Raw genomic sequence first — 14110 nt, 5'->3', positions numbered from 1 at the left:
GATCAGAGACTTCACACCGTGACAATATGTCATTGATATCTTAAGCTTATAGAAGGGGCATACCACTTCAGAAAATGGAGACAGCCTTGATACAGGATGTGGGGAGCTTTTGCAAGGCATGAACCCATTGAATCTGAATTCCTGGCTCCACGCAGGCACTTTATTCACTGTCAGCACTTGTGCTTCCAGGCCAAGCCAGCCATTACAGGCAGTTCGCTTCTAACCAATATTGATCACTGTCCTGCAATTAACCGCACAATGCATGCCCTATATAGGTACTACTTTGCTTGCTTCAGGAAAACGGGTGGGGGCTGATTTCTCTTGTGTATTTTTCGTACTGCAACCAAAAATTAAAAGAAAATGGACCTCTTCTTTAATCCTAAAATGCCATTACCTTCTATCCTTTGTTTCTCATTATGTCTAGATGCTGCCTTAAGCGAACAAGTCTGCATTGTCACGAAACGAAACCAACCAGACATACAGCAGCCATACCACCACAGAACGGGTGTGGGGAGGCAGACAAATGCGGTCTTATAACTTCCCGCTAGTTTTAAACAATGGCAATGAATTGTAATTAGTGAAGAACTTCGAATCTATTGTGTATGTATTTATCTACCAATGGAACTCAGTTTGTGCTCGTGTGGGTTATTTTATTATATAATCAATTGTTTACTTTATTAAGTACCTTTGTTGTGGTGCCTTCCCTCTCGACCTGAATTTTTGATGCCTTGAATATGTGTATCCTTTTTTTCCTCCAAGCAGTGCATGCCCTTTGTCTAACTATAAATATGTCAGACATACCATATGCTGTAGCGTTGTGCGATTTTGGTTATTCAGTGCTCAGTGAAGCTGCTGTAGGGGGCGGGGACCGCCGTCAAGCCTCACATAGGCTTTTTGTCCTCGCCCCTCACATCCTTGATGTGAAATAAACATGATTGATTGGTTGATGGAGGAGTAGGGTCCTCTCAGCCCTAGTGGCTAGAGAGAGTGTAATGTGCTTAGCGAACTCCTTACTCTGTGTTCATGACCAGTGTGCAGGCCGTACTAAAGTTTGTGAGCTGCAGCTGCCATTACATTCAAGCTGTGCTTAGGGGCACCTTTGAGAATTTGATGCCTGTTGTGCTAGTGCCTGGTGTAGCAAGTTCATCTCCAACAGACACTTAAACCATGTATTGTGTTGTCACCTCTGGAGGTGGTGGTACTAGCTCATGATTGTTATTTTCCTAATTACATCAACTGCAGGGCATCCTCCATTTGACCCTATCCTGTGTGAGCCGCAAACCTAATGTCGCCCGCCCACCAGATTATCTTGGTCCCTGTTGCAGTTGCCTCCTCTTGAGATCCAGTCAGTTACCTTTAGTTGCCATCTTACTTTTGCATTTCATGCCCTGTCCATGCCCTTTTTTTTTCCTTTTGAGGGTGTTGTTAACTTGTATGTTCTCTTACACATTCTGCTCTCTTCTTGTCAGCTGACTGGCTTAATCAATCAATCTTTCATCTGTAACATTTTTTCTTCACAGGAAGCTTCGTTGCCTGAGCCTGGCCCGTGCAAAGAGTTTCAGAGCGTGAGAGAGAATGAAAAGCTTCAGAAGCAACTGCCTGGGGAAGAGATCTCTGTGAGTATACTTTGAACTTTTTTTTTTTATTGAATTGAGGAATTTTTCTCGGCATGATCTGGAAAACATAAAATGCATCTTGGAGAAGAGGTCATTGTGGTGCTTCCTGCATTTAACACAGTGAACTGAAACGAATCTTGGCAGTACCATGAGTTCCGAGCACATGGTCTTCGACATTGGTTTGGCATGTGTTCATGTGTATAAGGCATGGCATCCTGTATGTTTTAGGTGTCTTGTTCTTTTTATCTGTGAAATATAAATATAGCTGCGCCACAATGTGCTTTTTTGTGGAATAAGTCATAAGCAGTAATATGTCGAATTTGTCCACCTTTGGCATTTCATGTGAGGCTTCATTTTGCCTGAAATGCTTGTTTCTTAGGCCAATCTCATTTTAATTGCCATGTTTTTAGGTAACCTTAATAGCTTTTTTGTTTTTGCAGCACGTGGTGCCCATGTGCTTTGCTATGTCAGTGCACGTTAGATCCTTAGGTGGGTGAAATTTCCGGAGCCCTCCGCTGTGGTGTATCTCATAGCCTAAGTCTCTTCGGGACATTACAGCCCATAAACCAAACCAAACTTCACTATACTAGGTAGAGCTGGTCTTTGCGGGGGCCTCAATTTGACTTTTATTTGACCTTCAAGGAGCAGGAGGACAAACCGTTCCTATGCGGTTCAGGTGTCCAAAGAAATGTGACGGATACCGTACCTTTTCATTCCTATAAGCCAACACACAATGTCAGTGTGGGCTAGCCATTGACCTTCAAGGAGCCACAGGACAAAGTGTGGCTATAAATATACTCTGCCTTCCTTTCCTCAAAACATCCGGCCACTTGAAGTGTAACCTTGTGGACCACTAATCGGTGTCCTTGACCTTTGGGTGATCTTTGACATTTCGAACTTGGACATGAGGAGAGAGTGGAAGGGTGGAGCACATGATTAGTCACGTGGTTGAGGTCACGTCACGTCGTGCTATTGCACGATGGAAACAGCCGTGTTGTCGATCGATAGGTACAATAACGAAGAGCAACCGCGCCTCGACATAGCCAGCCATGGACACCAGTGGAACTGATGTTGCACTTAGCACGTCATACCAATGCCACTTAAATCAGGCTACGAAAGAGCTTTGCCAAGCATAACCATGCTCTGAGGCTTTCACTGAATACCATGTTTTACTATGCTATACCTCTGCTAATTCTCTTTTTTTTTTGCTTAGAGTAAATTTTGTATACAGTGAAAGCTCGTTAATTCGACTCCCGTTAATTTGCAAAATCGAATAATTCGACCTTCGCACCTGGTTCCCGTTATTATCTATAGGAGTCTATGGAACAAAACGCTCGCTAATTCGGACGGATTTGACCGCACATCGGATAATTCGGACAACTTCGGGCAGCTACTGAGACTCGAAAACGGAAATAAGGCGAACACGGCGCAATAGCGATACCCGCGATACCCAAATGCAGCATCGCTATAGACATCAATGGCTCAACTTGGCTCGACTTGTGGCTGGATGGGGCGCTTTTCCTTGTTTTTTCACGTGTCGGCGTTATCGGTGGTGCCATTTTGTCGTTTTGCTGCTGGCGGTGCATCCTTGCACGCTGTTGTATCAAATACTGTTGACTTTAGTGCGGCTCATTCATCAGTCTCTGGTGTCACTGACCTCACAGCTGATGTTAACGCCGGCGAAATGGTCGAAGAGCTATGAGGCCAAGGACTTGGCTGCTGAAGTGTAAATTTTGTGGGCCCTTGAACGAGTTCTCCTGACAAGAAGCCATGAAAAAATACATTAAAAGGAGCACACTAAGCACGTATGTAAAAAATTAACATATTCTTCAGGCGCTCGAAAGGGAGAAGTTCCGAGTGTCAAGAAAGCGTCTGTGAACAGCAGCTATTCCGGAGTTGGAAGAAGCCTTGCTTCGGTGGATGGTCAACTCGTGTGATGCAAACCTGCTATTGAGTGGACCCCTCATGATGGCGCAGGCCGAAAGGTTTGCACTGATGATGCATATCAATGGATTTAAAGCATCAGAAGGGTGGTGTGCACACTTCAGAGATAGATATGGTCACGTGTTCAAGACTGTGCGGCAAAAGAGGTGCTGTCAACGAAGATGTTTCCAACAACTGGAAGAACGCTCAGCTGCTCGAACACATCGCTGACTATGATCCAAATGATATTTTTAATGCCTATGAAACAGCACTTTTCTTTAAGGCGTTGCCAGCCAAGACTGTGACGATGAAAGTAGATTCGTGCATCGGAGGGAAAAGGAGCAAGAAACGAGTAACCGTTCGTTTAGCTGCAAACATGACAGGGACAGAGCACTTGCCGCTTGTCGTCATGGCGACAAGCACGTGCCTGCTCTTCCAGTGGAGTACCGGCCTAATAAAAAGGCCTAGATGACATTGGGAATTTTTCGCGGCTGGATGCAAAAGCTAGACAGACAGTTTTCTGCGAAGAATCACAAAGTACTAATCATGCTAGATAGCTGCAGTTCACATAACAGGGTCACCGGACTGAACAACATTGAAATTGTTCTTTTGCCGCCCAACACTACATCGGCCTTTCAACCGATGGACCAAGGCATAATTCAGTATGTCAAGACTAAATACCGCAGACGCGTGCTGGAACGTATGCTACTGTGCCATAAAGTCAGCAAGCAGTACGACTTGAATCTTTTGAGCATGGTTAATATTCTTGCATACGTTTGGAAGAACACGCCTACGCACGTCATTACTGTTTTTGACACAGTGGCTTTGTTGTGCCCGAGCGCTGCGATGACACAGTGGCCAGTGTCACTAGACGACAATAGAGATGACTGCCTGGATTTCGGGGGTGTTCTGCTGGATGCAGGGACACTCATCGATTACATCAGCATTGATGACGGCGTTGCTACAGCCGGCTCTCTAACTGATAAAGAAATTGTCAGGGACGTACTGTACGGTGAAGATGCGGAGGAGGAAGAGGGGCCACGAGAGGAGCAGCCTCGGCCCCCTCGCACTGTGAAGAAAGCAGCGGAGGCCCTCGTTGTGCTAGACGAATTTTGTTGGGACACTTTGGACAGCATGCGAGGCTGCTAAGTAGCGAGTCGGGATAGAGGTGTGTTGGGAGCACAACAATGAGTCTGTGGTCAAACGTGACGAGGGGGGCTCATCCGTGAGGAGCATGGATATGGACGGGGAGTCCGTTATTGTACCCGGAGAGCTGCTACATCATCTACTGGGGCAAACCAACGGGTTCAGTGATGGCGGCGACAATGATGGTGGGCCAACTGGTGGTCGGCTGCACTCCGTGCTCTTCCGGACGTCACATTTCAAAATACACAGGGTACAATGACACTGAGTCTCCCGTTTAGTATTTGGACCGACTGGTGACTAGGGGTGTACGAATATCAAATTTGTCGAATACGAATACTTAGGTTTGAATATCGAATAATTAGTCAGCCACATTTAGCCGCTACAAAACTTTAATTTGAGAATCCAAGAACATCACAGCTCAAAATTGAAAGAGTAAGTGAACACAAAAGGTATGGCTGCACAAACCACATCACATCACACCACATTACCTAAAACAGCTAGCACAAAGCAATGATTAAAAGGCTAGCTTGCTGCACAAAAGGGGCTTGTAGGGATGAGCATTAAAGATTGTCGTGAAGGAAAACCAATTGCTCCACATGGTCAGGTAGAAGCCGTTCCCTTCTAGTTGAAATGACTTCTCTGGCCACGGAAAATGCCCTCTCACTTGGCACTGAAGTGGCAGGTATTGCGAGGTACTTCATACCGAGCTTTGATAGACTGGGATACCTGAAAGAACCAACAACCCACCACCACTCGCATGGGTCACTGTCTCGCTTTAACAGTGCCTCCTCTGAGTAAGCAGCAAACTCCCATTCTGACACAGGAACTGCCTCAGTTCGCTCAGCATTCTTTGCCAAATTGTCAAATGCATGCCAGACATTAGATGAAGGCTGTTGGTGCAGTTCTGGCCTCTGCTTTTTAGCTGCTGGATCTGTTCCTTCCACAGGTGCACATAGGGATATTTCATGAAGCACTAAATCTTTTAGCCACATCATTTTTTCTTTCTCGGCTCTAAATATGGTGGATTTGAAGCGCGAGTCTAAAAACATGGCCAGGCATGCCTCCTTGTCCTCTGCATGCAGGGAGAACCTTGTTTTGACAGAACGTGCCAGTGCTGTATCAAATCCAGTTGTACCAGTAAAGTTGGCAAGATAGTGCAGCATTTCAAAAATGAGGGGTATTTGAGCCAAAAGTGATGGATATATTTCCGTACTGGCAATAACGGTGGCTTCAAAGAATGGCTTTAGCACTTCTAAATATTCTGAAGCCTCAAGAAGAGGGTTTTGTCGGGCTGGTTGGTTCATGTTGAATGGAAGGAAGGAACAGCTCAAACGGACGGGACGTGTAGGAAGGCGAGACAGACACAGCTCATGTGTCTGTCTTGCCTTCCTACACGTCCCATCCGTTTGAGCTGTTCCTTCCTTCCATTCATTCTGAAGCCTCTTTCCACTCCTGTGAACTGAGCCCATCAATATTGTTGTCCGAAGTGGCAAGGTCCGCAGTGACTGCCTCCTTCAGTTCCCAGAGACGAGACAGCATTAGGTATTGGCTATTCCACCTAGTTTCAACATCTTGCATCAGACGGAGATCTTTGCCCGTTGTTTTTTGGTATTCCTCTAGTCGCTTTTGTGCCGATGTACTGTGCTTATAATGGCCAACAATCTGTCTAGCTTTCTTGCACAGATGATCGATGGTTGGCGTACGAGATCGTGCATTGTTAAGGGCGAGCTACAGGGTGTGGGCGAAGCACGATCGCTCAGTCCATGGGAGTCTTCTGACAGCGGCACGGATGTTCCGTCCATTATCGGTCACAATGTATTTTTCACAATTGTCAGGTATCTCCCACTCGCTGCACATCTCGTCTAGCATAGCTGCGATATTTTCAGCATAGTGGCTGGCAGCCATGTAGCGTGTGTTAAGCTTGAATCGCTTTATTTGAAAATTAGGAGACAGAAGGGGGCAAGTGAAGCTCATATAGCTTTCATTCGCTCGCGATGTCACGTGTCGCTGGTAAAGCAAACAGCTACAGTTCCCCCTTCAAAAGCATTGCGGAGTTCCATTTTCACCTTTTTTGCCATTTTCACCATACATGCGCGGAACAAGCACATGTGAAAGTGTAGAGCGCGATGGCGGGCGATAGTTTGGAACAGCTATTGCCAAAAGCTCTTTAAATCCGCGGTCTTCAACGATGCTGTAGGGCTGCAAATCAAGCACCACCATAGCAGCCACCTTACTATTTAGTGCTTGCGTCCTCTTTTCTGAAAGCGGCTCCATTGGGCGCACAAAGTCGGCCATGGTAGGCTGACCTCTTTCTGGTACACCTGCAACGATCTTACGATACTCTTTCATCAAGGTCGGATGCAGCTTCAAATGGTTGACAAGCGGCGTTGTCGTACTTGTAGGAATTTGAAGCACTGAGCTGCACGTCGTGCACTGTGCCGTCGATGGCGTTGTCTTCACAAAGTACTTCCAAATGGAACTCTTTCCTTTTCGTTTCGAGGGTGTGTCCGCATTGTTCCCCCGCTTCGCGAGCGGTCCGCCACAACCTTCGTCTGCCATGACACGAGTTACCGAGTCGAATGCGCAGTCGTAGGTCGCACGCTTCCGTTACGGCGGTTACGGCATGGCCCAACGTTAGGCTACAGTTAGGCATCCAGCACTATCACAGATCTGGGTGCCGCCATGTTGCTGTGTCGATGTCGATAGGTCTTGTGGACAAAATCAAAACCAGTGTTTGCAGTGGAATATTCGGTTGATTGCGAATATTCGTGTCGTATCGAATATTCAATGCAAGACGAATACTTGATTTTCGAATCGAATACGAATAATAAAAATATAATATTCGAATTATATTCGAAAGTTTCGAATATTCGCACACCCCTACTGGAGACGTTTTGCCTGGTCGCTGGTATCGCCGCTGACAAAAGGCTTACGCACGTCTTGTCTGCTGTGCTAGAGGGCAGCGTGAAGTAGTGGTGGCACTTCGTGAGCGTTCATTGCGGAATTTTCTTCCATTGACTCGAAGCGCCGCTTGAAGCAGGAGTTTGAGCTCCGCACGCAACGCCCCGAAGAAAATTTAGAAGAATTTATCTACATGATTGCGGCCTATTAAGATCGGATTGGCGGCGAATTTCCGGAGTCTGAAAAGGTCGACCGCATGTTGCAGCAAATGCACCCACAGCTCCAAGACTTGGTGGAGGGTAAACAGTTTTTGCCAATCTTGTGGAGTTGGCAAGGGCTGCCAACGGCCTCATGGAGCGTTATTGGAGGCCAAGTGTCTCCTGCAGCAGGCATCAACAAGGTTGCGTACGAAGTGGAGCTCATTTTGAGTGCCCCGCTTTCATTACAACGCCACGCTAATTCGTTCATTCCTTGACCTATGAACCAATGTTCTTTCTTTGCTTAATGGTACACGCTTGCTTCGTTTACGTGCAATAAATTGCTATAGCAAACTCGGCAGCGTCGTCGAAACTGCGAGCGGTTTTGTACCGGTGCGACCGCAGGAAAAGCCAGCGAGCTTGCAAACCAGCATTCTGAGCATGCCTGCGCTTTACCACTGCCTGTACAGGATGGATTTCACCTATTTCGTCGTCAAAAAGGCAGATCGGGTGGATAATTTTATGTGGGAGTGAGATATCAGCAGAGGCAATATCTGAAAAGCTGCATCACAGGTTAGCAAGAGCATATTAGATTTAAATTTTATATCCTATTTTATTATTGTAGTATCATCTTCATTTCATTTTTATCACCATCGGGCCCAACTGCAGAATTACAGCGCGATTTATAACAAGCTCTAGAGCCAATATCAAGTGTAGCGACATGTTACGTTTTCGTAATCTTGCCAGCCAACAGGAACACTGGCTCTGGTCTTCAAAGTAATTGCATGGCAAGTTTCAAAACGCATATTGGAAAATGTCTGTTTAATAACCTGCTGCAGCGGCTCAGGCTACTGAGGAAGATCAAGTTACCGGGACCGAAGTCGACCGCGCCGCCAGTGTTTAAGTGGAGGCGAAACGCAAAATGCAACCGTGTGCTGTACAATGTCAATGCACGCTAAATATTGTTTGGCTAAACATTTCATAAATGTAATGCATATTGTATATTCCCGGCAGTGGAGGCAATCACGTTTAAACAAGAAGTGTTCACGGAAGGTGCAATGACAAGCAGAAAACACTGAAAACAGTTATTACTCAGCCCTGCCACATGGCAAATTTAATACCCTTTCCATCGAATGACTTTCGTTCAAAATGATATTTGTTTGCTGCTACACGATAAAATATAATGACATTCGCTGAAAACGACATTAAGTATCGAATGAGTTTGAGGTGCGCATCCGAATGCGATCAACGAGGAAATGTGTTATCTCGACACCAGAGACTCTGTGAGAAGATACACCCAAAATAAACTACAAACGTGCCACCTGCATTAAATACTACTGTGCGCCTATAATTGTGCAGCTAGTCATGTTTGTGAAATATGCCAAATACCATCGTAAAAAAAAAAAAAAAGAACTGGCACCCATTGCTGCCAGTTAACCTGTAGCCACCGCACCCAGCGCTGGTGGAACAGGTCGCTCCTCTGCCGCGGTCTGTCGGCGCCGAGTCGCCGACATGGCGAATTTCCTTCGCCACCTTCATAAAAGCGTGCTCTGTTGATCTTCAATAATAAGCGCTTAATTTGATGAAGGAATAAAAAAAATTACTATTTCCAAAGCGCTTCTAGCTACGGCTTTGATGCAAAACCGTTTAGGCGTTTAGGCATAGCGACGACTAGAGCCTATAGCACACGGCCAGGGCGCCGTTGTCGGCTGCTTTCGTGAGCAGTGTCATTGCGGTAAGCTCGCGGTATCCGATGTGGCAAGCGTTATGAATTTGCCATATGCTTTCTTGATGAAGCCAAGCTCGGGCATTTTTTGACGGGCCTTAATACGCCGAGCGAATGATCTGGCGAAAACGTCAGAACTCCTATGCGTTTCGCAGTCGAGCGCAGACTGCCCTTGCGTAAACAAACTCCGCCGACACTGCCGCTAACTTCGTAACTGATAGTCCTAATCAACAGGTTGATTACAGAGAGAAGGAAAACTTTATTTCAAAATGGAAAAGAAAAGAGAAAGGAAAAAAGCAAAAAAGAAAAAAAAAAGGGGGGGGGGTGGAAGTGAGTGGAGTTTTCATTTCAAGACCCCAGTGGCCTGGGCTGCCGCTCTTGCCCGAGTTACCAGCCTACGCTGGGTCTCTAGATCATAGCATTGCAGAGTGGCCTCCCACTGCGCCTCCGAATGGTGCATGTTTATGTGTGGAGGTTTGGGGCCTGTGCACCCCCATGTGACGTGGTAGGCGGTGGGCTGGTCATTGCACCAAAGGCATATGTCTGTGTAGTGTTCTGGGAACATTATGTTGTATTGACGTAGGTTGGGATAAGTGTTGGTTTGGAGCTGTCTCCATTCCCGCATTTCTTGTGCATTTAGACCCTTGTGTGGAGGGGGATAAATCCTACGTTGTTCCCGTAGGTACTTAAGTCGCTGGGACAGGAATGCTGGTTGTGAGATCGGGATTGGTGGCCGCTCGGTTTGTGTGACCTCATTACCTTCCAATCCAGAGTGCCCCAGAACCCAAGTGATCTGATGCTTGAGCTGTGAGGTTGTAGCCAATGGGTTAGTTGTGAAGCGAGCTAATTTTTTAGGTATTCTGCCTGCAAGAAGGAGCCGACACGCCGCTTGTGAGTCGGTGATTACGTGAAGCTCTCGATTGGCCGTGTCTCCGTAGGTAATGGCCAGCACGATCGCCGCCACTTCTGCTTCTGTGAGTGCAGGATGGACATGCTGGAGACTTCTGTGTATGAAGAGCTCACCACCACGGCTGCTGCAGCGTTCGATGTATGCTCGTATAGAGCGGCATTCACATAGACAGTTCTCGGTCTGCGTTCCACTGCACGCTTAAGATAATTCACTCGGGCGTGTCTTCTGCCTTCGTTGTGGACTGGAGACATGTTCTTTAGGAGCGGGGACACATATACTCTTGCCCGGTACGGAACAGGAATGTTAGTCGTTGACTGTATAGCTTGTACGTCCGAAGAATAGCCAACGCGCTCGAGAATGAGCCGGCCAGTCTCAGTTGACAGAAGGCGTTCCCTTTGGGACAGGAGGACAGCCTCTTGAATTTCTTCAAATGTGTTGTGCAGTCCAAGAGCTTCCAATTTGACGTTGGATGTGTATGGTGGGAAGCCTAACGCGTTCCTGTAAGCTCCACGTATCATTGCATTTACTTTGTTGAGATCTCTTCGGAGCAGGGTGAGGTAAGGTAGTCCATAGGAGAGGCGACTGATGACCAGCGCCTGCACCAGACGGATCGTGTCTTCTTCCCGCATGCCTTTTCTGTTTCTGGCCACCCGGCGGATCATTTTAGAGATCTGCTGTGTTGTATTCTTGAGGAGGTGGACCACGTGGTCTACTTTTCTATCGCTTTGGAGCCAGAGACCCAGGATTCGTATGAGTGGCACTTCCCGGATTGGGACTCTATGCAGGAGGATGCTAAGATTGCCTGGTGATGTATAGTGGTACCCACGTATGCGGATGACTTCAGATATATCTGGTGAGCATTGGAGCCCGCATCGAAAGGCCTCTGTTTCCACGCAGGTTGCGGCTGCTTGAAGTGTTTCTTCTTTCTGGCCTAGAGAGCCGGTGGTTGTCCAGATCGTAATGTCATCAGCATACAGGGTGTATCCAATGTTCGGAACCTGTTGCAGAGCCCTTGCGATTCTAATCATGGCGATGTTGAAGAGGAGTGGGGAGATGACTGATCCCTGTGGCGTGCCTTTGTTTGGCATGTCTTGAAGATCCGATCTCATGTCACCCATTCCTATCGTTGCCGTTCGGTTGGACAAAAAGTTCTTGACGTAACGGAAGGTGCGTTCGCCGCAGATTAGGTTATTGAGCTCGGATAGGATAGCCTCGTGAGACACGTTATCAAATGCGGCTTTTAGATCTAGCGCCATAATGACGTGCTCGCCTCCTCTTGGAATGTTAGAAAGTACCTCCTCCTGGAGGAGAACAAAAGCGTCTTGAGTGGACAGGCCCGATCTGAAGCCGATCATGGAGGGATGGAAGAGGCCGTTATCTTCTATGTGGTGTTGAAGTCGCGTCTGGATGACTCGCTTGTAGAGCTTGCCCAGGCACGAGGTGAGTGATATGGGTCGTAGCGTTTCGACCGCCGGCTTCTTGCCCGGTTTTGGAATTACGATTATCTCCGAGCGCTTCCACTCAGAGGGAATTTCATTCTTCTCCCACAGCGAGTCGTTCAAATACTTGGTGAGGTCGCTGATTTGTGCCTTGCTGAAGTTGCGGATCATGGCATTGCTGATCTTGTCCCTTCCCGCCACAGGTTGCGGGTGCGTGATCGAACTGCAGCATACACCTTGGCTTCAGAAATGGGAGCATCGAGTGCCGGATTTTCCTCGCCCTGGTAGGTCAAAGAGCAAGGAGGAGCTGGGCTGGTGCCGATATATTTGTCCTTAAGAGCCTGAAGCAGCGTGGCGTCGTCCCCTGGAAAAAGGTGAGCAATACGCTTCAGGGTCTGTGTAGATGTGGATTTTGATTTAGAGGGGTCAATGAGGTTCTGCAGGATTGTCCAAGTACGGGACGTTCCCAGCGTTCCTCTCAATGACTTGCAAAACTGTTGCCAATTTTGTTGTGCTAGGTTGGTGGCGTATGTCTGGGATTCCTCCGTGAGCTGCGCAATCTGCAGACGGAGAAGTCTATTTAGGCGCTGTCTTTTCCATCGCCTCACAAGGTGGCTGCGCTTCTGCCATAGCTTGAGAAGATGGCGGTCTACCTCTGGGGCTTCCAGTGTGCGTTGTATTATTTCGGTGGCTTGCTTGTGTGCTTGTCTGATGTCTTCGCTCCAGTCCTGTACGGACTGAATTGGACCTGATGGGACGTATGCGTTGCGGAATTTGGGCCATTCGGTGATGTGGGCAAATCCCTCTGGATTTTGGTAGATGATATGGATGTGCTTAGTATGCAGTGGTCACTTCGCAGGGTTTCTTCTAGGTTCGTCCATGTAGCCTCAGCAACGTTCTTGATCAGGGTGAGGTCCGGGCAGGAGTCACGGGAGACGCTGTTGCCTTCCCTTGTCGGATATAGAGGGTCGGTGAGGAGTTCCAAGCCTAGGGCTTCTATTGCTCGCGCAACTGTCACTCCTCTGGCTGAGTTTGACTGGTACCCCCAGTCCCGGTGGGGCGCGTTGAAGTCCCCGACCACGACAAGCTGATTTGCTTGCGCCAGGTGGGTGGCTTCGGAAAGGAGAATGGTGAAGTCGGCCTCTGCGGGTCATGGCGGCTTGTACATGTTGATGACGAATGTACTCTTTCGGCCTCGTTTGTTAGGCACTATTTCTATCGCTAAGTGCTCAACGTCCGGTTCGGATAAGGAGTGCTCGATTACAGTAACGGCGTTTGCGACGAGGATTGCAACCGACGGCATGTGGGGTTGGCGGACCGTGTAGTAGCCGTCTAGCGTCGGTGACCTGTCGGCTCCTACCTCTTGCAAACAGATAATGTCAAGTCTGATGAGGGTGGTGCAGAGATATTGTTTCAGCAAACCCTGTTTTCGTCTTAAGCCCCTACAGTTCCATTGCCAGATTTCTATGTGTTCGATGTTCGTGCTACGGTGTGGGGTGCCAACGGGCAAGAGACATGAGGCCACCTGACTGCTAAGGCCCATACTGAGTTTGAGCGCGGATTTTGTCAGAATGTTCGTGCAAAATAGAGCACGACTCATGTCCTGCATGATGATTCGGCGGGCGACCGGCGGCAGCACAGGGGGCACACTTAATGTTGGGGTCCCGGATGGAGCGAGGGCAAGCCGCCAAAGCATGTGACCCCGCACAACGGGTACAACACGCCTTCGAAGGATCATTTTTGAGCTTGCACTTCTTCAAAGCATGGCCATACTGCGCACAAAATGTGCACAGTGGAACGTGCAGGTCCTCACGGACCTCGACGGAAGTCCAATCGATGGTTACACGAAGCGCCGCACAGAGGCGGGCAAAAGCGGGTGTGTCAGTTTCAATAACATGAACAAACTGTCCGGAGCACTGTGCGAAAGAGAGCCTGACCTTACAGGAAGAAGGGTCCAGATGAAGAGCGTGGTTCCGATGATTAGTGCTGCGATGAGCTCCTCTGGCCTTATATCGGGGTCAACCCCAGTCAGCCGTACGTGCGGATTCCGCTGCTTGGGGATTCGGACGTTCACGGAGTTCCGCGTTGCCTCGATCCGTGAGATTGCGGACTTCAGACGGTCGAGGTCCTCAGGGTCCCTGGAGGTAACCGTCAGGGCGCGATGAGAGGCCCTGAGAGTAACAGCTCCAATTCCCTCAGCTTCTGGATCGATGTTCGCCTTGAGCAGAGCCGCCACCTCGCTGCCAGCATTG

At 48.2% G+C, this 14110-nt stretch overlaps 1 protein-coding gene across 1 annotated transcript in view; it reads left to right on the top strand.

The window, feature by feature from the left end:
• The first annotated feature begins 1558 nt into the window (after positions 1-1558).
• LOC146175178 (uncharacterized) overlaps positions 1559-14110 on the top strand; it is a 90357-nt gene continuing 77805 nt past the window's right edge. The window contains exon 1 of the mRNA XM_084584609.1: positions 1559-1616. Within this exon, the coding sequence (XP_084440735.1) occupies positions 1576-1616 (41 nt within the window). The 5' untranslated portion in view covers positions 1559-1575. The remainder of the gene's footprint in view (positions 1617-14110) is intronic.

This window comes from Amblyomma maculatum, chromosome 11, assembly GCF_055883805.1.
Source record: "Amblyomma maculatum isolate TAMU_Amacu chromosome 11, ASM5588380v1, whole genome shotgun sequence".
NCBI lineage: Eukaryota > Metazoa > Arthropoda > Arachnida > Ixodida > Ixodidae > Amblyomma > Amblyomma maculatum.
Note: the sequence above shows the minus strand (reverse complement) of the source record. Positions and strands in the feature narration are given on the sequence as shown.